Genomic DNA, 25,595 nt, shown 5'->3' on the forward strand with positions numbered 1-25,595 from the left:
GTCTTTTGCTGCACATCTATCTTTGTGAATGCAATCACAACATTAGTAATCTTACAGTTGATATCACAGACTAGGGCCAGCTAAAATTTTTCTTCCTCAACTTTTTTGTCTGTGCTAGTTACCTGACTAGGGATAGAGCCCATAGCTTCAGGAGAGCACGAATGATCAGATTTGTGCAAGTTGGCCTAGATATTTGAAAAATAGAATTTTCTAGCATCCCATGTATGTTGCCGGTCTAGAGGAAGGAGTCCGAGATTCAGGGAGCATAGAAGGGTTTGGGAAAAGTTAGTTTTGGATATCTTTTCTGACTTCCTGTTCTTAGTTTTTTAGCATGGTCACAGAGGAGGTAACGGCTTCTCTTTTTCGTTGTTTGGAGCAACAAGCAGCCCTGATGAAGGAGACAGTAGAGTGGATCTTGCAAGAGTTGGACACTGGGAACCAGGTCGAACTCAGTCAGTGCAGTCTGGTGGGTTAGTTCCAAGCTAGGAACACAACCCCAGTTGGTGGCGCTGGTACCTTTGCAGGTGAGCCACTCCGAAAGTCTACAACAATGTCTTCATGACAGTTTGTATGGGGAACATTGGCAAGATCGCCATGCCTATCATTGTGAGGATTCTTCCAAGAAAAGTCCATAGTGTCATGTGGACTTTATATGTTGGGTCTTAACAACCAAATCTCTGACTTCATACACCTGCTCAACTTTTACTGGGTTAGGGCAAGTTTGCCCTTAGTTGGTGCTTCCTCTGATGATACCTTTTTTGGGATCTCTTTTTGCTGCTCATTAGACTTTAGAGGAATTTCTTGATGCTGTTTGGATTCAACTGAGTATCCTCCTAGCCGCATCCAAGTGTATCTTCCTCGGGGCCTGCATAAATTGACTCACCAACCCAACAACATAGCTCAAATTTGGCTTGGTGATAGTCATGTAAAGCAAACTCCCTACAATGCGCTTGTACATAGTAGGACCAAGATCATGTGTTTCTACAACCAATTTTGTGTTCTACTCCAATGGCATTGAGATTGGTTTGAGAGTTGTGTTTAGATGGAGAGTACTCGTTGTCTATCCAGGGTCAGAGCTGAGCTAGGTGAGCCTTGATCCTGCCTTCCATGAAGGCCCACTCCAGTTTCGCCCTACTGTGTATGCATAATCCAGGCTCCAACCACCACAATTAAGGTAGCGGTATGCCAGCGTAAGGGGCACTCCCACTGAAACATGGAGAAAAACAAAGAGGATCACCTCTAGGCTCAAAGAGGCGAGGGTTCCATCCATGTTCTGGTCCCCTGACCCTTCTAGCTCCATGTAAGCGAGGTTCCATCAATGGGAGACAATTTCAAAGAGGCACTTGTCTCCAATATGGTGAGAGGTCTAGGCATTCACTACTCATGATTTTGTCTGCATATTGAACACTAGACTAAATCCCTTCTTGGGGATAAAGGTGAGCATTGCTAGGAGCTTCCTTTATCTCTTTTAGCTTCACCTTTTCTAGAATTACCAACGTTAGTTCATCGACGCTCATGTTTTTTACATGCTTGTCCTTGGTGTCTGAGTCAAAATGAGTGGACATTGGGGATGGCGCAGTTGAAGATGGGGCCTTGGTTTTCTCGGGCTACCGCAGTAATTCTAACATGTCTTTGAATTCTGGCCAATTTGTAGCACGCATCCAATGTGATTGGTTTAGATAAGAGCAGATAGTCATGAATTCTAGGTTCTCATACTCCCTTGTGAAAGCATGGCAATAACTGATCATAATGAGCCTCTCTTGAAACTTACACTAAGATTTCAAGTGCTTAAGAAGAGAGACATAATCCCTCATTGACTCATGCTCTTGCTTCTTGATATGTTATAGAGCTGTGCCACTAGGCACCACCACTTGTCATTGCTTCTAGCAAAGCTTGGGACAGACATTCTTACGCCGAGTGAAATTAACTTATCTTCGGGCTTGAGCAGCTAATATCATTGTGTGCCTTTCAACCTAACATTAGGGAAAAAGAATGAATCTTGGTGAGCTCATCAATGTGTCTACATGTTCCTTCACAAATGGACTCAAATATTTCCACATGTTGGATGGGATCCCTATCTCCATTAAAGTGAGTCTTTCCACCTAACATTAGGGAAAAAGAATGAATCTTGGTGAGCTCATCAATGTGTTTACATGTTTCTTCACAAATGGACTGAAAGATTTCCACATGTTGGATGGGATTCCTATCTAACATTAGGGAAAAAGAATGAATCTTGGTGAGCTCATAAATGTGTCTACATGTTCTTGACAAATGGACTCAAAGATTTCCACTTGTTGGACGGGATCCCTATCCCCATAAAAGCTTTTAATTAGTTTAGCTATACAATATGGCTTCACGGGAGTCTGTCTTGGGGGGGGATGAGTGCAATTCCCAACTCCCTAGCTACCCACTACGTATTTCAGCTGCCATCCTTAACAAGTCAACTAGGGTAGTTGTAGTTAAGGCCGAAAATGACTCATAGGCTAGTTCAATGAAATGTACATTTCCTCTCCCTCTTCCCCTCTCCCTTCCTAGATGAATCTCTTTGTGATACTCTTGTCTATCTGAGTTTGTAGTGAAGGATGGGATTTCAGCATTCAGCGCTCTTCCCCTTGGGGAAATCTATCTTGCTCTTGCAAAAGCACCTGTTTGCATATAAGCAAGAAATTCAAGATTGGTTTACTATACAACTGTTCTTTGGGTTTTCCCTTTTTTTGAGTTGGGTTCTACTAGCCCGTAATGGCGGGTAGCCGTCGCCTTTGACTCCTCTTGGATTGGCTCTAGAAGGGGCATTTCCTCTACCAATGCTTTTGTTAAGGCTTCGACGTGTGCCCCAACCTTTAATCTTTCCTTCTATGGAACATTCAAATCTAGGATTAGGGCTCTTTTCCAATGTCTTTGTTCAACTAGGGCCCTTCTAGCATCCAGTTGTTATTTCTATTGGTTATAAATCTAAAACTATTTTTGGGCGTCCCAGAACTTTATCTACCTCCATCTCTTTGCTTGTAGAGGAAAGAAGGTTTCCCCAGTTCTAACGATACTTTCTGCATCCCTCTTAATCCTTGGATTGAAAGAGATCAACTCTTGAGATTGTTAAAACATTTTTCTTTAAATAAAATTTTGAAGAGGAGGTGATGCACACACCATTTCTCTCTCTATTGGGAACCTTGAAGTGTGATTGCACGACCCTCGTTGATAGATAAGCCTCTTGTTCAGTATTTGGTACGAGTGTTATCCATGGATTCTTCACTACTAGTCTGATTTGAACATAGTCCCATCCTTTCCAAACAAAGAAAATCTAATGTGTGCACCACCGAATGGCCCGATCTAACACTTTTCTGAGGAAAGTCCTAGGTAATTCGATTCACTATCATCTAGAATGACTTCATCTCCTAAAATTTTTCTTGATTTTAAGTGCATGAAGGGGGTTTTCATCAGTAAGCTATATATTGATCTTTGGATCTAATTTTTTTTAATGGACATTTGGCAACCCAAAGGTTGAGTTATTCATGATGTGAATAACTGATTTTTCATGGGCATGAAAAAATAGACTAGTTTTTACGATCGACTTTTTCACTTACTCTTTAAATTCAAGCTCTCCCTTCTGATCAATATTGTTTCCTTAGACTAGGGATCATCAAGAAATAATTTATGTCAAAGAATAATCACGACGTGAAAATCAATAGATAGTCACACGTGAAAACCCAGAAGGGGTGAACCACCTTTAAAATGAACAGACGTTATAGACCTTCTCATGAAAATGGCCAATGGAACCTCTGCAAGACTCATGGGGTTTTTTGTAGAAAACAAGTGAAAATGTTTTCATTCCGCTATCATCACACATTTGTAATGATGAACTTCTTGCGCCAACCAGGCTCTTATAATATTATACTTGGCAGGCCTTTTATGAGGGAGGTCAGATTGGTACATGAATGGGCCTTAGATTAAATCTATTTATGAAAAGATTCCGAGCTTCTAAAGGTGGATTTACAGTCATGACTCATCCTCTCTTTGGGAATGAGTCAGTCCACCATTGACCACAGTATGTCAGTGTACAAGTGTGCGAACTAGAGATTGCACTTAATAAGATTGAGGAGGAGGACTTGATGTATGCATCACTCCCACCTCTAGATTTTGGTGTAAAATGGATGCACAACTCACATCTTAAGGTTTCAGGCCTTAAGGCCTCATGCAAAAAATAAATAAATAAATTTCACGCCTTAAGGCCTCACACGTATTTTTTTAAAAATCACGCCTTAAGGTTTTACGCATTAAGGTCTCGCAAAAAAAAAATCAGACATTCTCACGCATTAAGGTTTCACACGGTGAACCGTGTCTGCACTCACGTCGTGAAACATTCCCACGAAAAAAAATCAAATTTAATAAAATTCGTGAAGTCTGTTTCACGCCGTGAACTGCACCCTACTATTTCATGACGTGAAAGGGGGCCCATCGGTTTTAAAAAAACAGCCCTGTCTAACTAGAGGCTCATATCTCCTAAATCGTGAACTCGCTGAACGTGCTCTTGTGCTCATCGACGGAAAGCAGATATCAAACTCTTCAAAATTAGTCTTGAGCGTCCGAGGGAAAAATCCATCATTTTGGCCTCCGACCAACAATCTCAAAATTTGACCTGGAAATCGAGGTAAAAAAACGGTTGTTGTGAGGATTCACAAGTCTCCAAACAGACCTCAATTAGAATTGTCAGAGGACCAAGTGTGCCATTGTACACATTGGGTACTCTTAAAAAAACTGAGAGCCAAAAAGGGGATGAAAGTGAATGGGAATATAAAACAGAAACGGGATCTGAAGCTGAAACAAAACCTGAAACATTCATGGTTCCACTTGAAGATTCTATCATGGTTCCACTTGAAGATTCTATCATGGTATGGTTGGATTTTCCTATAGGCAATGATGTTAAGCACAAATACGTATTGATTAGCCCTCGAGCTAGTCATAACATCATAACAATAGACACTTGGGTGTCATTGGGACAACCTAAAATAATCCCTAAAGACAATGGTCTTGTAAGAGATGCCAATGGATAAAACATTGAAGTTCTAGGCTACTTCGGTGGAGATGTGGAATTTAGATTCCATTTTACCCCAAATCCCCTTTAGTGTGATATCATCCTTGGTGAAACTTGGATACATGACTCATTGTATTCAATTGATGAATCCATGCAAACAGTCACTTTGAACACTCCTGCAAGCATTGTGCAATTGTTATTCCAGGAAGAGACCTTGGAAGAGTTGGAAATTCCAACATATCTTACGGATAATATTCCAAGAATTATGGTTGGATTGGATCTTTCCAATAAAATCACCATATCCCAAGAATTATGGTTTTATTGGATCTTTCCAATAAAATCACCACAATCCAAGCACATATTTATCCACAAAGGAAACACAATCTCATGACCCTCAAGTTATGGGATTTGTTAGGTCAACCAACACTTATGGCTCATCTTGAAAGAATTTCATTTACACAAGATTTGAACATGTCATGTTTGGGGTACTTTGAACATACAATGTATATTGAAACTAACCCCCTTATTTGAAATTTTTTTGTGGTTGAGTATGTGTTAGAAGTAGATTTGATCTTGGGGCATAAATGGACTATTGCTACCCAAGCACCTTTGTGCTTTTGCTAGCGATAGGGTCATGATGATCAATGACACACAGTTAACAATACCATACTGCAAGGAAGAGGATCCAACCCTAATGGATTTCTATGATGCTCAATGCAAAAAGTTACAAGCCTCTTCTACGAAATACCCTCTACATAATGACCTAAACCTAAAGAAGTTTCCCAAGTGCAACCATCTAACAAGGAACTCAAAGGAAAAGCCCCAGAGCCCACACCTCTTCATTGACAAACCTCACTACCAAAGAAGATGGCAATATGCTTAAAAGCCTCATCATCCAAAGCCATTCCATAGGGACTCAAGCCTCATCAACAAAACAACACCCATGAGTCTCAAACTCTTAACCTCAGTGTAAAAACCAATATGACGGAGGGTCCCAAACCTTCCACTTCAATTAAAAAGAAAAATCTATCAAGATAACAAAAATCAAGGTATCTTAATGGTATCAAAATTGTGGGTGGAGAAGAAGCTACTTGTAGCCCAAGGCTACTACAAAGGCACCAATCCAATTTGGGTGCCTCGATCATCAAAGCCTCTACCTCAACGCAACACTCAGAGGCCAAGGAAAAATAAAAGTACTCCACAACACTGTCCATAAAACCCTATGCGAGTTCCTCAAAGAACTCCAACAAATCAACAAGTGTAGGTACCAAAAATAATTACAAGCACAAGGATACTACTACTAAGGTAATACCAAAGCTTGGATTTCCAAGCACATCAGAAAGTCCCCTAAGCCTGCACAAATTATAAAACCTTAGCACCAAAAGCATCAGCCACCAATTTATAATGTTCATCAAATATGGGTGTCTGTGCACATGCTTCAACAACAAGGATGCTATGATGGTAATCCCATCATATGGTTACCAAAATCGAACAAAGTGAAGAAAGCCTCACCACCAACTTCAACCCCACCAGCTTCACCTAAAGTTCAACAAGAATGGAAACCCAAGCAACATCAAGCAAGCTAGTCATCAATAAATACACAAGAGCTTGTGTGTTCAATCAACCCCAATGGTAACCAACCAAAAGCTATACCTACCACCTCGATAACACTTGAAGCACAAATTCAAGAACCAATTCCCATGTCTGTAACAACGGAGACTTATGAGCGCATTAAAGACAAACTTACAATGCTCTTTTCACCCCTCTGGATATGAAGCATAAGTGTAAAAGCTACGTGGCAGACTTAAGAACCTATTCTCTCATAAAGGAGAGCAGCCAAAAGAACCTGTTGCTCGCAAGGTGGTAGCAAAAAAACAAAAACAAAAAAACAAAAAACAACCAAACAAACACAAGGGAGTCACATATATGGCCTACCTAAAAATGGTAGAATATCACAAGCAACTCCCAGCGATCTTTAATAGCCATCACATTTTTGCTAAGCTTATAGCTTACTATTCTTTTGGCTAAGTTAATATAGCAGCTACTCCATGAGTACATATCCATACTCATGCACTGGAGAACATTTGCATCAAGGCCTGTTATGGCTCATCCTAACCCCCCTTGAAATACATCCAACAAGAGATTACCTGGTGAACCACGACTGTCGTGAGGGACTTTCCAATGGCCGAGCTTATAACTCTTAAGGTCTCCAAGCTCTACAAATCCTTGAGAATCAATTCCACCACACCTTCTGCCCCGCAAGTAGTGTCACACCGCCGCGTTGCACTATGTGTACTCATCCCTCCTCTCACCTCACATCACTCACACACACTCACTAGCATGCATTAGAGAGATATTAGGAAGAGGATTAGCAAGAGCAAGACTCTATTGCACAATGGGAGAGCACAATGGGAGAGTCCCTTGTATTATGAGAGAGCACAATGGGAGAGTCCCTTGTATTATGAGAGAAATTCACTTATATACAAGGCCATAAGTGTTCACACTCACTTAAACTGTGGCCAGCCATGCACTTTAGGCTCATAAAAGGCCTAATGCTATTACAATGACTACTCTCATAATATATCCATGAAGTTCATCACTTGGGACTTCATCCTAACTTGCTACCACATGCTCTTGAAGTGGGAATCGCCATAAGTATTCCATCAAACCATTACGTGTGCCCACTAAGTTGTAGATTTGGATGCCATTGCTTCATATCTTGAATGCATGACCTTTTGGTGCATCTACCTTGACTCCTTACCCTAATTCAACAAGAGATTACCTAGTGAACAATAATTGTCGTTTGAGGATCTTTCCAATGGCTAAGCTCGTAACCCTTGAGGTCTCCAAGCTCTACAACTCCTTGAGAAGCAATTCCACTGCACCTCCTGAGCGTTGTCACACCGCCGCGAGCAGTGTCACACCGCTACGTTGCACTACCTCTACTCGTTTCTCCTCCCACCTCACATCACTCACACACAATAACTCGCATGCATTAGAGAGAGATATTAGCAAGAGGATTAGCAAGAGCAAGATTCTATTGCACAATGGGAGAGTCCCTTGTATTATGACAGAAATTCACTTATATGCATGGCCATAAGTATTCACACTCGCTTAAACTGTGGCCGGCCAAGCACTTTAGGCTCATAAGAGGCCTAATGCTATTACAATGACTACTCTCATAATATATCCATGAAGTGCATCACTTGGGACTTCACCCTAACTTGCTACCACACACTCTTGAAGCGGGAATTGCCATAAGTATTCCATCAAATCATTACGAGCACCTGTCCAAGTCGTAAATTTGGACGCCATTGCTTTATATCTTGAATGTATGACCTTTTGGTGTATCTACCTTGACTCCTTGATATAAGATAATGGTAGTAGCTCTTATTGCAATAGAAATGGGTTAACAAGGCTCATCATCGAGACAACTTTCCAAGTACATCTCTGGATGGGGGGGGGCCATATCTTGAATGTATGACCTTTTGTTGTATCTACCTTGACTCCTTGATATAAGATAATGGCAGTAGCTCTTGTTGACCCTAGAAATGGGTTAACATTCCCCCCTTCTTGATGCCGATCGCGTCCTTGTGATCGCATTGAAGACCTTTGTTTGGGGAGAATTGGCAAGCTTTGTTCAGTTGTCTTTATTCTTCCGAAAGGAATAAGAAAGGCTACTTTGTAAATGAAAAGGTTAGAGGTTAGCATAAATTCCTAATGGGATGGGGGGGTTATGATTGCATTTTTATATTTTTGGGAGCTTTTTTTGGGATATTTTTGCTCACATTGTTTTTTTTTTGTTGCAATCATAAGAAGAGTTACAAGGGATTTGTGTTAGTTGGGAAACTAAGAGATGTTAATAATGGGGGAGAAGAGAAGGAGGATCCAGAGGAACATAGACAAAATCATCAGAATAAGATTGTGTTTCTCAGTTCCTTATTTGATTCATTAAAGAGCGACATTCATTATTTGAATAAATTGCCCTTTGATAAAGTCACTTTTTGTGGCAGGATTCTTGCCAAATGGTGGTGAGTAGGACCTGTTCCTGCATGCTTCTTCCTATGTGCTTTTTATGCTTTTATGTACATTTAAGTTCTCTTATGAGGCAAATATACATGAAGTACATTAAAGGAGTCAATTGGACTCTGATTGAGTTGCTACTTGTTGAAGTAACCACTCATTGGCGAGGCATGAAAGAATTACGTCGACTTGCGAGGCTAATATAGATATCTTCACTAAGGATTAGAGACCCATGTGTTGTGAAGACTTGTGTTTGGAGAGGTTTACAACTTGAAGGAAAGTTCTAGGCGATGGGTTGTACCAGTGACCAGGCTTTTGTCCACCATGGCCTCCCCATCTAGAGATGTACCTGGAAGGTTGTGATGATGAGGCTCTGGTGCATATGTCCTCCAATGCATGAGTATGGATATATACTCATGGAGTAGCGACTACATTAACTTAGCCAAAAGAATAGTAAGCTAAAAGCTTAACAAAAATTTAATGGCTATTGAAGATCATTGGGAGTGGCTTGTGATATTCTACCATTTTTAGGTAGGGCATATGTTTGACTCCCTTGTGTTTGTCTTTTTTTTATAAAGGTTTTCTTCTTCTTTTTTTCTTTTTTTTCTTTTTTCTTTTTTTTTTCCTTTTTTTTTCCTACCACCTTGCGAGTAACAAGTTCTTGTGTGCTACTACCTATTGTAGAGAATAGGTTCTTATGTCTACAGAGCGTAACTTCTATACTTATGCTTCTCATCCCCAAAGGAGTAAAAAGAGCTTTGTGATTTTGTCTTTAATGCACTCATAAATAAGTCTCTATTGTAGACATGAAAATTGAATCTTGCATTTATGGGTTAAGGTTGTCGAGGCCGTAGGTATAGCTTCTCGCTGGTTGCCTTTGGGTTTGAATGAACACACAAGCTCTTGTGTATTTTTTGAGCGGCTTGCTTGGTCTTGTGTGGGCCTCCATTCTCATCAAACTTTAGATGAAGCTCTTTGGGTTGAAGTTGGTGGTGAGGCTGTCTTCACTTTGTTCGACTTTGGCAACCATATGACGGGATTACCATCATAGTATCCTTATTGTTGAAGCACGTGCACATGCACCCATCTTTGATGAACATTGTAAATTGGTAGTTGATGCTTTTGGTGCTGAGGTTTCTTTCTTTGTGCAAGATTAGGGGACTTTTTGATGTGCTTGTTGGGAATTGTCTTTAGGGATGATTTGAGGTTGTCCCAAATGACACCCAAGTGTCTATTGTCATGATGTTATGACTAGCTCTCGAGGACTAATCAATGCGCATTTACGCTTAACATCATTACCCGCGTAAGAAAATCCAACCATACCATGATAGAATCGTCAAGAGGAATCATGGATGTTTCAATTTTTGTTTCAACTTCAGATCCCGTTTCGGTTTCATATTCCCATTCACTTTTATCCTTTTTTTGGCTCTCAGCTTTTTCAATAGTACCCAATATGTACAATGGCACACTTAAGTCCTTTGACAATTCTAACTGAGGTTTGCTTGGAAACTTGTGAATCCTCACAGTCCTGTTCTATGTAGCTCTTGATGTCTTGGTATAACTCATGTTTAGCCTTTTAAGATGCAAGGGTTGAAGCTGTACTAGCTTCACCACCATGAGAGAAGAGCACTCCTCCAATTGAGGATTTGAGAGACTGCTTTAATTTTGTAAGGGATTCATCAAATTCCACACGTGCTTTTTCAACCGCATCATTCATGCAATCTGCCTCTAATGACTCTTCTTTAGAGAGTACTTCTTCCTCTTGAAAAGGGAAGCGATACTCCTCTGGTTCTTGTATTTCGGTAACTTTTGTAGGGTTGACATTACAATGTTTAATCACAACTGGTGATCCTGTATGACACTCAACAATGCTAAGTATGCTCTCCTGAGCTTGCTTTTTGCGTTCCGCATATGTCATGTGATCATGATTTTCAAGTCGGGGTGGTTGGGTGGGTTCTAGTTTCTTGATTGGTCTATGAGGTGCACTTAGTGACTAATAAGAACTTGGTTCATCCACACTAAGTGGCGTACTAGAACTTATATCATCTTCTGACTTTCCTTGGATCATTGGGTTTTCATTAGGTTTGCCCATGGGATGAGAACGAACTTTCTTTCGGGCTCTTATATCCTGTGTCACACATGTGGGTGTTGTGGTTTGTGTGGTAGCCTTTGAGGTGGATGCTTCTGCATCATGTGTAGCTTTTTTCTCTATTGGGGTTAGGTCCTCTACAGGCTCTTTTCCCTTGTGTCCTTTATTTCAACCTTCGTTTTGACAGTTTGATTGTCCTTGTTTTTCTTAGGTTTAGACAGTTTTGCTTTTTCTTTTGGTTTTTTCTTTAAAGCATGTTCCTCTACCCATTTCGAACTATTTTCTTTTGCATTCTTTTTTATTGTTTCTCGTGCCTTAGCTTGCAAGCGTGTAAGCACATTCAAGGATACTGTGGACAATTGCCCATTTTGTACACTCAAGATGTTAAGAGTTGTATTCTGTGAGATAGGTTGCAGTGAAGCAACTCGCCTTGAGCAATCTTGGAAGAATATGTGATCGATTCCACATCGTTCACATATGGGTTGCAAGGTGTCAGTGATTGTGGGCATGGAAGTATTCCAAACTGTGCAGTTTGCTACTTTGTGTGGTCCACGACAATAGAAACACTGAAGTGTTCGTTGAACTATTTCTTAAGCAGTTTCAACCCTTTGAATTGTGTTTGTTTGGGTCACGGGAGATGGAAGTTTTGAGGTAATTGTGGTGAATTAGGACATTTCGGTGTGTCGTGACATAAAGCCTTGCGATGTTGGAAAATTTGAAAGAGGCTTAGGGTATGCACATTGGGGATTAGAATGGTAATGGTGGCAAAGAACACAAGGCGTTAGGTCCACCACTGTGAGAGGCATTAAGGATGTATTTTCTTGAGGGAGCTCATCCTCTCTTGGGTGTTTTAGTTCAAGGCTTTTAAGTAAGGCATTGTAGAATTCAGGGAATGACAATTCTGAGATCAATTTTTTTGTAGCCATTGCTTCACTTAGTTTAGATGAGAGACATCTCATATCAAGATCATCCTCCATCATGTTGTCATCTAAACATATTGCTTCTTTACAACATTAGTCGAATGTGTTTGGATTGGATACAATGATCAAATTGTATAAGCTGTTTTTTTTAATGCCTATCATGAAACATCTCTTCAATTGAGCATCATTTAGTTTCTCCGTTTTGCAGTTCGTTTTTGAATGTGTTCTCAATAGGAATTTGGAAAAATCTATATGAGAGAGTTGTAGTATTTTTGGAGTACTACAACTTTGTCTCTTTGAGTTTTTCGTGATTTCGTCGTTTAGACCCTCAAAAAGTAGCCCAAATATACTTCACAATCATTTTTTGGTTGTTTCAGGCAGTTTTTTGTGCTTCAAGGGCCATTTTGTGCTTCAAGGGCCATTTTTGCCTCAATTTTCAAGTCAAACTTTAAGGCTACTGGTCGGAGGCCAAAATGATCAATTTTTTCCTCGGACTCTTAGGCCAATTTCGAAGAGGTCGATGTCGGCTTTCCGATGAGCACTAGAATGCATTCATCGGACTCACAGTTTAGGAGATAAGGACCTTCAGACAAGACTGATATCCAAATGGACCCCCTTTTCACGACATGAAATAGCACGGTGCAGTTCACATTTTTTTTAAAACGTGCAATGCTAATCCGTAAAACAGCAGGGTGCATTTTACAGCGTGAAACCGACTTCACAAATTTTATTAAATTTGAATTATTATTTCTTTTTGGACACAGGACTGTTTAACAACGTAAAATAGTAGGTACGGTTCTCGGCATGAACTAGATGGTTTACATGATCTGTTTCATGACGTGAAACAGCAGGTATGGTTCACGGCATGAACTAGGTGGTTCACGGGATTTATTTATTTTTTGGGCGGTGTGGGGTTGTTTCACGTGAAATAGCAAGTACGGTTCACAACATAAACTAGGTGGTTCAAGGGATTTTTTTCGCGTGGGAGTTGTTTCACGACATGAAATAGCAAGTATGGGTCACGACGCGAACTAGGTGTTTCATGGTTTTTGTTTTTTTTAGTCTAGAGGGAAATTCGAATTTCCTTGTTTGGGGAAAAATATTTGAATTTTAAATTGGAGAGATATGGCCATTTTTTCAAAAAAGCAAGTGGGAATCAAAAAAGTCAACACTTTTATGACATCCCCTTACACCCTTCATAAATAACCCCCAAAATGAACTTCTTGACAACTCATTGGCATCTTTTAATTCAATGCTCATTAGCCTTAATGAGTTATGTAAAAAAGTGCTTAAAAAATAATCATAAATCAATCCTTTCACTAACCTTTCTCTCTTTAAGACTAATCAAGGACTCTAATTAACCACTAATCAGTAATTAATTCACACCATTGATCACATGATTGGATAGAGCAGCATGAAATTGCTAAGCTATGTGTATCAACAAATTTGTAAATTAATCTAAATTTAAAAATTAATTAAACTCTTAATTTTAGTCTCTTCTCTCTATGCAAAAGTAAGCGTAAAATTAAGCAAAAGTGAGAAAAATTCATCCAATTGATGAAGAAATTGATGTAATTACGTGTTTTGATGCATCTAGATACTCTCAAAACATTAATTTTGACCTCTCACATGATCAATTTCAACCCAAAAGAAACACATTTTTTAATCTTTTTGTCTCTTGAACTAGATTAATCACACTTAATGACAAAAATAGTCAATTAAGAAAGATTAGTCGATTTCAAGAGTTTTTTAACATTTTTGAGGATTTTTTAAAGAATTAAGCTACTCCTAATGCTTGCTAGCACTCTAATGCATACAAATCAAACAAAAAACATACAAATCAAAAAAAAAATTAATGATTTTAGCTCTATGTTTAACTCTAAAGAGAGCTAAAAACCACTAAAATTAATGATTTTAGCTCTATGTTTAACTCTAAAGAGAGCTAAAAACCACTAAAAATTACATTCTATTGCATTGTTTGATGTAATGGATGCAAACTAAACCTAATACACTCTATGCGCAAGCCCAAAAATAATGTGACATTCTTTTCAGACATCAAGGCACATGTCGTTTCTGCAATGTACCTATTTTTTCTTTTTGCGACACCATTATGTTGTGGAGTGTACTTGCATATAAACTGTCTCTTGATTCCATGATCTCTCAAGAAATCACTGAACTCGTTGAAGAAATACTATCCCCCATTATTTGATCTCAGGCATTTTATTTATATATCTTTTTTCTTCTTGACCAAGACTTCAAATCTTTGAAAGTGAGCAAACACCTCACTTTTCTCCTTCATGAAATGAACCCACACTTTCCTAACATAATACATGCAACCTGTAATTGTTACAGTCTTGGTTAGTCCCCATACATCTGAATGTATAACATCTAATGGCCTTGCACTCACATGCTTTTCATGTGAGAAAGCATGTTTAGTCTACTTACCAAGCTGGCATGCTTCACATACTTTATGCTTTATGCATACCATTAACCTTAAACTTTGGCAAACCCGCAACAATATTTTGAGCCTGCTTAGACTCCAACCGTTGTATATTCACATGACCAATGCGGTTGTGCCATATGTCAATATTTGCAATGAGACTTGTTCCATGCGCAAACATGGTTGCCTTTACCCCAGGCATGTTTACATCCAAAGTAAACATCCTGCTATTTTTGTTACCTTTTGTTGCAAACACTGATTTTTGAAATCTTTCACAAAACATCCTTTAGGATTAAACCTTACTTGTAGACCCTACTCAACCATCTATCCAACAAAAACCAGGTTTTTGTAATATTTGAAACATGAAGTACATCTGTCATGTACTTCATTTTTCGATCCTGCATAGACAATGGTATTTTACCAACATGCAAAATGGGATAATCGGTATCATCACCTGTTTCTACATAACCTTGTTTTTTCATTTTCTACATGTCTCAAACCATTGACCATGACTGGTCATGCGGTTACAAGTGCTAAAATCCACATACCATATATTTGATGTGCTCTTACATTGTGAAGAAGAGTCCTCATCAAGAGACTTTTCTTCTATGATCAGCATAGACACTAAGTCCCAAAAGTTGGGAGCATTCTCCCTAACTGCAATGGAGGTCTTGAATGGCTTGCACTCTTTACCAAGCCCATTTAGACAGATGCTCACTAAATCATCATCTTCCACTGATATATTGATAGACCCAAGGGATCAATGTCCTTGATCTTTAAAGCATATTCATTGATCGACATGCTTTTCTTCTCCATAGTATGCAGCTGTTGTTTTAGCTGCAGTTTTCTTGCCTTTGTGTTGGTCTAGAAAATCTACACCAGATTTTACCACGCAAGCTGGAGTATTGGCATCCTGTATGTGTTTTATCATTGTGTCTGTGACACTGATTGAAAGCCAATACATGACTTTCCTTGCACCTTGCTTCCATTCCTTGAATGCCTTTATATCTGCTAGAGTGGTATTCTTTTCAAATAACTCTGAAGGCTCCTCATTGTCTCCTTCAACATAGTCCTAAAGTCCTTTATCCATCAAGAAATTAATCATTCTGAACTTCCAAGCATGGAAGTTTTTCTTGTCTAGCTTCTCTCACTGATAATTTGATTGAGTCTGTCAGCAAACATGTTTGCTTCCAATAACCAGAAATCTGCAAACATATAATTTTTGTATGTAACCAGTAACACAAACAGTATCTTCTGTGACTGCTGCAATACTTCAACACAACCTGTATGTCACCAAATGTGACCAGAGTACATGTACATACACCCAGGTTTAGCAATACATGTGCAAACACTGTCTGCACTCCCAAAATGCACTGTTGCACTGCAAATAACCAAATTTCGACCAGAGACAGTTCTCAATCAAAACTTCTTGAAACTATCAAAAACACCTTGTAGTGAGTGAACGAAGACCAAAACGCGCCCGAAATGCAATTTTGGGTGCAAGAATTTAGTACAAAGTGTAGCTTCTCAATCGAAGATATGTAGCTCCTTAATTGAAGATGTGTAGCTCTCGTGGAGCTACTTAAGGGGTGTCGTAAAGCGGAAGAGATGATGATGCTGTTACATGTGTACCACTTCCTTGCTTGCTTTTTTCTTACCTCTTGCTTGCCTCCTTAGTTCTCACACGAACCGGAGCTCTGATATACCACAAAGAGAATGCGGGGGAGAGAAAGAGAGCTTGAGTTCCTTGCCAGCAAATCACACACACACAAGAGAGAGAGATAGATGGCTGATTTTTCTTCTATTTTCTTCTCTTCTCTACAACTATATAACTAAAAGATAAGAGTATATACTATAAGGGAAAGTACTCTCCTACAATAACATACAATGGTCAGTCCATAGTATGAACACGACTATATGAGTTGTGCCATAACTCTAGTAGTCCAAAGTGGTTATCACACAGCGTGTCATCCACTTGCGGCATATCAACCATAATCTCACCAACCATGCCAATGGCATAAGTGCGAAAGCTATCACCCAGGCGGGTCATTAGTGTCCACAGCACTAGTTGAGCTTGCTATCTCAACACACTTATGGGGTGCCAAAAACATGTTCTCATTATATATTCAACCTTATATGGCCGGCTTTGTGAACATCTAAAATCTAGGACATGGATTACAAAACGAGTGAACGAAAAAGGAAAAAAAGACCCATTTATCATCTCATTAAACAATTCTTAGTGAGATCATCAATCCTTTCCATGTCCTTTGAACTTCTTTAGATACTGAATGGGATCTCTGGTTTCATCAAATTTTGTCAAACTTCTCTAGATACTGAATATGGGATCTCTAGTTCCATCGAATTTCGACATTATCCCTAAGATGTGGATTGGTTTTGTTTTGATTAGCTCTGAGCCTCTAGGTATCCTAAGTATGTCTTCTGCACATTCATGTGACGATGGAACGTAAGGGAATGATTGCACCAAAACTCTTTGTTTCACGATTTGGGATTTCTTGCTTTACGGGTTTGGGCTGTGTGGTTTCTAATGGCACTTATCCTATGCTTGCCTAGCTTTGAGGTTGCAAGCTTGCGACTAAGGACACATTATGTGAATGCCCTTGTGAATCTCTATGGCTTGAGATAGTCCCATCGCACATTGCTTCTTCACTCTTCCTCGGGTTCCATGATGCACTATAGTGGACTGTATTGTCATTTCCAGCATTTAGCAAACCACATATGTAGGTTCATGTCTGTAGACTCGTGTCTCCAGACTCACGTATGCAAGTCACGTCTGCATGCTCACTTCTCATGTATGCAGGTTCATATCTATATATTCATGTATCTACGTAGGCTCACATCTTTTTTATATGAATTGGGCTCATGTATTTTATTTTTATTAAATAGGCGTACGTGGGACATGGACTTTTATGTAATAAGCATGTGTGACAGGATTGGTGTGCAATTATTGAAAAATCATTATTACTTTAATGTCCTTGGATTTTTAGCTGGTACAAATTGTATGACTAGAAAATCCTTAAGGAATATGTATAGATATGTCCTTTACAAGTCTTTAAGGCAGTAATAATTGGTTGGTACAATATTAGGTAACCTCGACTCACGTCTACAGGATCACGTATCTAGGCTCATGTCTACAAGGTCATCTCTACAGGCTCACGTCTCCAAGCTCATGTCTACAGGCTCACGTATCCAAACACACGTCTTTCTTCACAAAACTCTGGGGTCACGTCTCCTAACCCGAGAGTTAGTTTGACCTAGTTTTTAGAGTTTTTGAGAGTTTTTGAACTTGATGAGAGGTGATTAAGGATCCTAATCCTAGTTAATGACAATTATACAAATAAATAAGTGTTTTTTTAATGTATACTTCTAAGCTACCAATTCAAAATGCATGAAAATTTTATGAAATGCATGAACATAATTAAATATCCCACTCTAATCCAAAACTAATAAAGCTTAATGCTCATGTTTTTGGAGTGGATTCCACTCCTAATCACAATTGCCAAGCTATTTCTTGGCTTAAAGCAACAAGATCAAAGCCTTATGGGCTCCAAAATTACGCAAAAGGCTAATGAAATCAAGGTTTTACCCTTCCAAGAGATGAAAATAGAATGGCCTAATGCAACAAGCTTCAAATCAAAATAAAAAACAACAAAACTAACACATCCAAGACTCCAACACCATACGTTTTTTTCATAGTGTGACCTCCTCAATATTGAGTGATCACAATAGCTTGGAATTGACGGGGATAAATCGAAGCTAAGCCCTAGGCTAGTCCCCATCGACTAATGCCAAATATGTTCAAGTCAAGAGCTTACCTTATTCTTGCCGAAGCATGTGTCATTGGGCCTCATCTTAAGAGCCATAATTGCAACTTCCTAGTAGTGCTAGCTCGTTCATCACATCCTCGCTCTGTTGTCACACCGGAGTATTCCATGGTAATGGGAGCTAGATGGAGGCAAAAAGAGATTCATCGTGGTGGTTCTCTATCACAAAAGGAGAAGGAAGAAGAAGAAACTAACACAAAAATGACTTATATACAAGTGCTAGTAGTTTTCACACTAGTCACTTGTACAAGTGACTAGTGACGTATATACAAGTGACTTGTTTTCAGACTAACCTGGCCAAATTTAAAATCCGTTACTAATCTTAAGCAAGTATATATACAAAGTCGTTACAATTTCTCTATTTGACTTTAAGCTCAAAGGTAAGGCCACGTTATATGTTCCAACACTACCTTGTAAAAGATAAGTGCCCTTTTCGAGCGAGTAAGATAGCAAAGCACCTCAAATAGATCGTGGATGAAATCGTGTTAACCTACGAAGTGGTCAGCATGATCTCTAGTTTAGTGTTCTTGTGTCTCTTCCTCTCCTCTCAAGACTCTTTGCTCGCGTCTATTTACTTTATCCACGAGAAATTACCACATCTTGGCCCTCAAACTTTGTGACTTAACAAAGAGGAATAATCCCTCTAAAGTGAGAGTGATCGGTGTTTTCCCGCTCGTTATGAAAAACAATATGCTCTAGCTACAATACCTCCTCAAGCTCATCCACTTACAGTCGATCTTCCACAATGGGCTGTGTTCCTCAATCCTAGTCTCATACATAGCACATTTTCCCGTCTCAATCATCTACATATCACATATCCTAAATACTGCTAGCTATCGCCACATACATTGATGCCACTTCACCCAAATTTCTTATAGTGATACTTTAATCTAGCCCATGGAAATTGTAAGTACATATGGCCTATGAATTCCTAAATATCATGGCATCTAGATGAACAATCTATTATCACTGTGAAAACATGGTCTCAACAGATGCTCGTTCTGTAAAAAAGAATCCAAATGTATCCATGTATTATGAGTATATATATACTAGATGTCATCTAATCTGTCCCTACCTCAATAATCATTTGCATCTCTAGTAACCAACCAATATCTAGCTACTTGGTGCATGGGGCTAAGGTAAGTACTAAAAATGGTAGTGAACCTACGGAGAGGCCATGCAATGTCATCCACCCCTTTGCAATGGTAAATACTTGGATGAGCAAAGGCCCATGGCTGTCCCCAAGATGTTGTACCCTCTGTATGCAAGTGACTAGCTGAAATGTGTGTGTGTGTGTGTGTGTGTGTGTGTGTGTGTGGAGAGAGAGAGAGAGAGAGAGAGAGAGAGAGGTATTGAACGTGTAAAAAGACGATTATGAAAGGGTCTAAGAGATTAAGAATGAGAACACATGATCTATCAATAACTAGATCGATCTCTCGCTCTCTCTCTCTCTCTCTCTCTCTCTCTCTATTATGAAAGGATCTAAGAGACTAAGAATGAGTACACTATCTATCAATAACTGGATCTCTCTCTCTCTCTCTCTCTCTCTCTCTCTCTCTCTCTCTCTCAGCACTAAGTTTACAATATAATTAGAAAACTGATAAGACATTTCAGTATATTGAAAGGCTACAATAAGAAGGGCCGAGGTGAAAACTTAGAAGAACACTCAATTGATGAAAGGAAACGTTGGTGTTCCAAATGGGTGATGAGTACCATGCCTCTTATATGCCTCATGAAGACTTAGAAGTTGCATGACCTACCAAGTTTTGGTAGGAGCTTTGAGCAATGCCACTTGCAACTTGCATAGCTGTATATGTGTATATTTGGGCTAGAACCATTTTAAACCAAAAAAAAAAAAACCCATGAAACTCCACTGTACAGAGCATTAACTGTCACCTACTTGGACAAAACTAAGACATTAACAATACTCCAACTAAGATTCCTCTCAAAGAGGACTGATTTAAAAAAGACCTTGAAGAAAGGCCTCATCAAACCAGAGCTACTGACAGTTTGTGTCTTCTTTGGGTTGTGAGTGATGTGCATTAAACCATTGAACCATGATTTGACTCTTTGATTGCCCTCACTTCTCTTCTGAATCTGAATCTGAGGCAGCAAAAATGGTCTGAGGTTGAGTTTCAGCATATGCAGGTGCAATATACTTTGGATCCTTTGCAGCCGCTTCTGCATGCCTTAAAATGGCTTCTCTAGGATCTTCATCCATCCAGGTCTCCTTCATAAGACCACCCTCCTGTGACCACAAGCAAGTGAAAACTTTTCTTTTTAGAGAACTAAAATCATCACAATATCAGATCAAAAACACACAGCAAAGGAGAAAAGATGTAGAGGGTGCCTCCAGGCACCAAACCAACCTTCAGGAGATACTGTGTTAGGAGACTGCCTTTGGTTGTACCAACCCTTCCACCAAAACCTGGCCCTGTCACTGGCAAATCTGGTCTCTTAGACTTCAACGGATCACTGCGGGCCTTCTCCCTCTGCCTCTTTCTGCTCGGTTCATCCCTGAACAGAGGGAGTGCATGTGGATGGTGAATCACAGGGCGTGCCTCAAAATCCTCTGCAGATTTTTTCCTAGGAGCACGCGCAATGCAGACTAAGGCGCCCCTCTCACTTACAGCAGGGTCATAGAGTATGTGAGTACCTCCCTCCTTTTTGTCACCAGTAGTTGCAAGAATCTGGGAATATCAAAGCAGCTTGCCTTGAGTCATCTGATAAAATACAGTTGCAAAGTTAGGTTCAAAAGGCTCAGTACCTGGTTCAAACGCCGATGCCAAACACAGCAAACCACGCTATGGGCAGACACACCAATTTTGCGGACTAGTTCGAGGCGCCTCTTGTCGAATAAATACATTAACCCGCCTGCTGTCCCACCTTTCTCAACTGACGTCCCCGTCAAGATGAGCTGCTCATCGGGGCTGAAGGCTACACTTGTCTGTGCATAGGAATTCGGGAGCTCCGAAAAGACTTTGACAGGAGCTTTCGTTGAGCGCAAGTCCCAAACCTGGTACAAAACAACAGCATCTTAACAAGTGCTGTAAAAAAAAGCTTTAAAATAACAGATATAACAAGCTCTGCAGGTACAAGGATGATGAGGGCTAGGATTGCTCAAATATGACCTTGAGAGTCTCATCAAGACTTCTTGAGAGCAGTGTATGCCCGTCTGCAGAAAACTTTAACCCAGAGATGTCTTCTCCATCTTCGTGTGCTTTCTCAATGTATATATCTGGCCTGCTTCCCCAGCCTGCCTTAACGTTCCAAACCTGAGATAGCAGTGCAGCTGTAGAAGGACCAACGATACCCTGAGGCAAATCAAATTCCTAAAGAAGAAAACATATACAAACCTGTACTGATCCATTTCCTAAACCTCCTGCCACACATTTACCATCCAACCCCCACGCACATGCAGTCACCGGTACACGCCCTGGTCTTGCAAGTTTGGGCTTGATAACCTATAAACCATCACCTTCCATCAGTACCTTCCTAAAGTTCCAACAAGAAGACCAAAGGAAACACAACCTTTATCCCACTGCACCTGCTTTTGAGACTTGAAATCATTAACATCCCAAATCCTTAAAGAGCCATCCTCTGATGACGTTAAAACAGTCTGCTTCTCCTTCGGATGCCATTCCCCTCCTGTCAATCCTGAGATATGGCCCTTCGTGCTCTTCAAATCCCGTATATACATATCACCTCTCACAAACTCACCTAAAGTGAGTCCATCTCTGTCATAAATCTGCACCATTGCAAAGACAGTTAATTCTGTTTCTTGAGTTATAGTGCGCTCCATTTCAGGCATATCATAGTCTAGATACTCAAAGCCTCGTCTTGAATACCCTCTCCTTTGAATTCTCTTGTAATCCTCTCCTTTCTATATGAACTTCCTCTTTATATATATATATATATATATAAAGAGGAAGTTCATATATAATATGCATGTGTGCGCGCGTATGCGTGCATGCGTGTGTGTGTGTGTGTGTGTGTGTGCGCGTTTGTTTTTTTCCTTTTTTTTCTAAAACTACAAAAATTAGGCATTTTTTGTTCTTTTCAAAAACTGGTGATATTGTGCACAGATATTCTCAAAGTGTTTTAAAATACAAGAAAAATTTCTCTACAATCTACATGTGGGTTGTAACTTCCTCCTCGAAAGTTGTGGAGCAAGAGATTGAAGAGCCACCTAATCTTTTACATGCTATGAGTTCAATAAAGTATCATGTGCACCAATTAATTTGGTGACACGTGGACATATCGTATAGTTCCGGGTAGTTTTGGACTATTTTTGGGAAACCTAAGCATGTGTAAACCAGCTTGACTAAGGGGCCAAGGTTTTAGCCCGATATGAACGAATTAAGTGACTTCTAAGATATTATTTTTGGGCTTGCAAAAGGCTGGATGACTGGAGCAGTTATGAGCTTACAAATGGCAGGGTTGGGTCTTGGGTCATGCAGCATGTGGAAGCTTTGTAGACCGGCCTTGTTAACCTTGCAGATAGGAACCAATGTGCGTTAATCTTGCGAGCGAGCGAGCGAGAGAGCGAGAGAGAGAGAGAGAGAGAGAGAGAAAGCGTCTACTAAAGACCCAATGGGCCTATGAGACCAAAGTGGTACAATAATGTCCATGGCAGATCTCATCATGGAATGGAAAATAAAACAGAATGAAAACATAAATATAGCTATCTCACAGGGGTGATACAAAACTCTCACCCCGAAACTCTCCATGGAAACTCGTCATGGAATACTAAAACATAAAAACATGGGAGCAACATCAGCTCCGAGTAGATAGTATACCACTCTCCAAAATGTCAAGCATGGGGTTGACGAGTATGGCCGAGAGGTCTCCCTCAGCTATGTCACGTGGAAAGGTAGCTCAATGGCGGTGGAGCATGTCCTGGATCTGGAGCTAATGAGGTGATCGTGGCTGACGGGGGGGTCGAGGGCGTCGAGCACGCTGGAGTGCAGAGGCTCGGTCCGAGGTAACTCCTCTCGGGCGAGGTAGGTCCAGAGCAGCTCGTGGAGGGTCCACAAGATCCACTATGTCGGTTTCCTCCACCTCCTGGGTCCGGAAGAAACTGGTGATGGTTGGCTGCCGAGGGAGGGGGCGGGGTGGCTGGGGCCTGTGTCTCAAGAAGGTGTCCCTATGTCTGCGGAGCTCAAGCAGGAAGAGGCCCACGCAACGCTGGTCCTGGAAGTCAATGATCTTGGAGAGTGGATCGAATCCCTCACGAAATAGACAGTGAAACCTCCCGCGGATCTCATAGTATACTGGGCAGCGGCATATGTAATGCTCCTCCGTCTCAACCTCTGTGAGGCATAGTCGGTAGATCCTCTCCTCTCTGGGTGTCCGTACGAGCTTCCCAGCTATGAAGATGCGCTCAGCTCTACCTATCTCCACTCTAAGGCGGTGGGAAGAAACCCGTATCTGGCCAATTGCAATCCGCATTGCATGGGACATGTGAACACTCAAGTAGCCCGGTTGCTGGATGAATCCATCCTCAGTGAGTGTGAGGAAGTGGTCTTTGTAAAAGTGCATCTTCGTGGGGAGCTCCGGGGGTGTGATCCATGTGCAATGTGTGTAGAGGCTAAGAAGATCTGACCGGATAACCCGGTTGGTATCCTCGTGAGACAACCGGAAAAAAGGGGAGTCCAAACTGTACTGAAGGGATAATCTATTCCCTTTTTCTGGGAGTAGCCTTTAGCCACAAGTCTTGCTTTGTACCTGTCAATAGTACCATCAGACTTTCTTTTGACTTTGTACACCCACTTTGTTCCAATGACATGCTTGCCTTTAGGCAATTCCACAAGATCCCATGTATTGTTCTTCATGATAAAGAAAATTTTAGCTTGCATAGCTTGCAACCAATGCTCATTTTCATGTGCTTCTTCATAAGAAGAAGGCTCTTCTGAATCAAAGAGACCACCCATTGCTAATGCAGACTCCCTACGATGTATATATAATGCATGGCTGGAACTAGCCCTTGTTCTACCTGTGAGTGGAGCTACAAGTTTGCTTTCTTGCAAAGTTTTCAGCAACCATCTTGGCACTGACTTGGCTGTGTCTATGGCTGTTTGCTCTTCCCTGACAAGATCTTCCACTTCTTCCATAGAAGGGGACTGAATGGCTAGCTGTTCCACATGTTCTACATGAGGATTTTTTTTGTGTTGGGGCTGGCTGATCTGAATCCCCCCTAATTGCAATGGGTAAAAGTCCATCAAACATGTCCTGTATGCCTGTATCATTGCTTTTATACAAGCTGTACATGGGCTGTTCTGAATTTTCAGCAGCAAATACCACATCTCTACTGACAAAAATCCTTCGTGTAGTTGGATTATAAAGACGGTATCCTTTGCTTTCATTGCTGTAGCCCACAAAAATGCATTTAATTGCTTTGTCATCTACCTTTGTTCGGAGTTGTTCTGGCACATGTGCATATGCCAAACACCCAAATGTACGCATATAATACACTGTTGGCTTTCGGCTATACCAAGCCTCAAATGGTGTTATGGTTTTCAAAGCTTTTGTTGGACACCTGTTCAACACATGAGTTGCACACATTATAGCTTCAATCCAAAATTTGTGAGGCAACTTTTGTGCTTTTTGCATCTTGCCATCTCCATGAGAGATCTATTTTTCCTTTCAGCTACACCATTCTGCTGCGGTGTATAAGGCACAGTACATTGGTGTTTGATGCCCTTTTACCTGGAGTAGTCATCAATGAATGTGACAAAGTAAAGATGCCCCCCTATGGATGGTGTCCGCATTGGACCACATACATCACTATGTATGGCCTGTAATTTACTTTCAGCTCTAATAGCTCCATCTTTGGGGAATGGTTTTCATTGCATCTTTCCCAAAATACACCCCTCCCACACATGTCTTGGTGGAGACTCAAGAGGCGGCATATTATCAACCATATGATGCTTTTGCAAAAGCATCAAACTCTGAAAATTTACATGCCCAAAACGAGCATGCCATAGCTCTGCATCATGCATAGCAAGAGTGTGGACAGCCACTGTATTTGCATCATAAGTGCGCTTGTCATAGCTGTCCAGCTTATACAAGCCTTTGTATCGTGTTCCAGAAGTGACTATTTCATAACCCTTTGATGGGTCTTTTACCAAACACTTTCCATCTTCAAATTCAACCTTTAAACCTTGGTCGTTTATGGCTGAGACGGAGAGCAGATTTTTCTTTATCCCTGCACATACAATACATTTTTCATACATATATTGGCACCATTGGC

General features: G+C 40.4%; 2 protein-coding genes across 2 annotated transcripts in view; one reads left to right on the forward strand and one right to left on the reverse strand.

The window, feature by feature from the left end:
* The window catches only part of LOC147621843 (phosphopantetheine adenylyltransferase 1-like), a 164,101-nt gene that overhangs the window by 37,303 nt on the left and 101,203 nt on the right, over nucleotides 1-25,595 (forward strand). The gene's annotated exons all lie outside the window — the stretch shown is intronic.
* Nucleotides 19,991-25,595, reverse strand: part of LOC147621844 (Transducin/WD40 repeat-like superfamily protein) — a 61,882-nt gene continuing 56,277 nt past the window's right edge. The window contains exons 4-9 of the mRNA XM_086822864.1: nucleotides 21,891-22,091; nucleotides 21,700-21,807; nucleotides 21,475-21,618; nucleotides 21,111-21,359; nucleotides 20,713-21,033; nucleotides 19,991-20,591 (exon numbers count right to left, since the gene is read on the reverse strand). Of these exons, the coding sequence (XP_086678990.1) occupies nucleotides 20,424-20,591; nucleotides 20,713-21,033; nucleotides 21,111-21,359; nucleotides 21,475-21,618; nucleotides 21,700-21,807; nucleotides 21,891-22,091 (1,191 nt within the window). The 3' untranslated portion in view covers nucleotides 19,991-20,423. The remainder of the gene's footprint in view (nucleotides 20,592-20,712; nucleotides 21,034-21,110; nucleotides 21,360-21,474; nucleotides 21,619-21,699; nucleotides 21,808-21,890; nucleotides 22,092-25,595) is intronic.

The sequence above is a fragment of the Cibotium barometz genome, chromosome 29 (genome assembly GCF_041138505.1).
Source record: "Cibotium barometz isolate CiBa-2024 chromosome 29, ASM4113850v1, whole genome shotgun sequence".
In the NCBI taxonomy this organism is placed as follows: domain Eukaryota; kingdom Viridiplantae; phylum Streptophyta; class Polypodiopsida; order Cyatheales; family Cibotiaceae; genus Cibotium; species Cibotium barometz.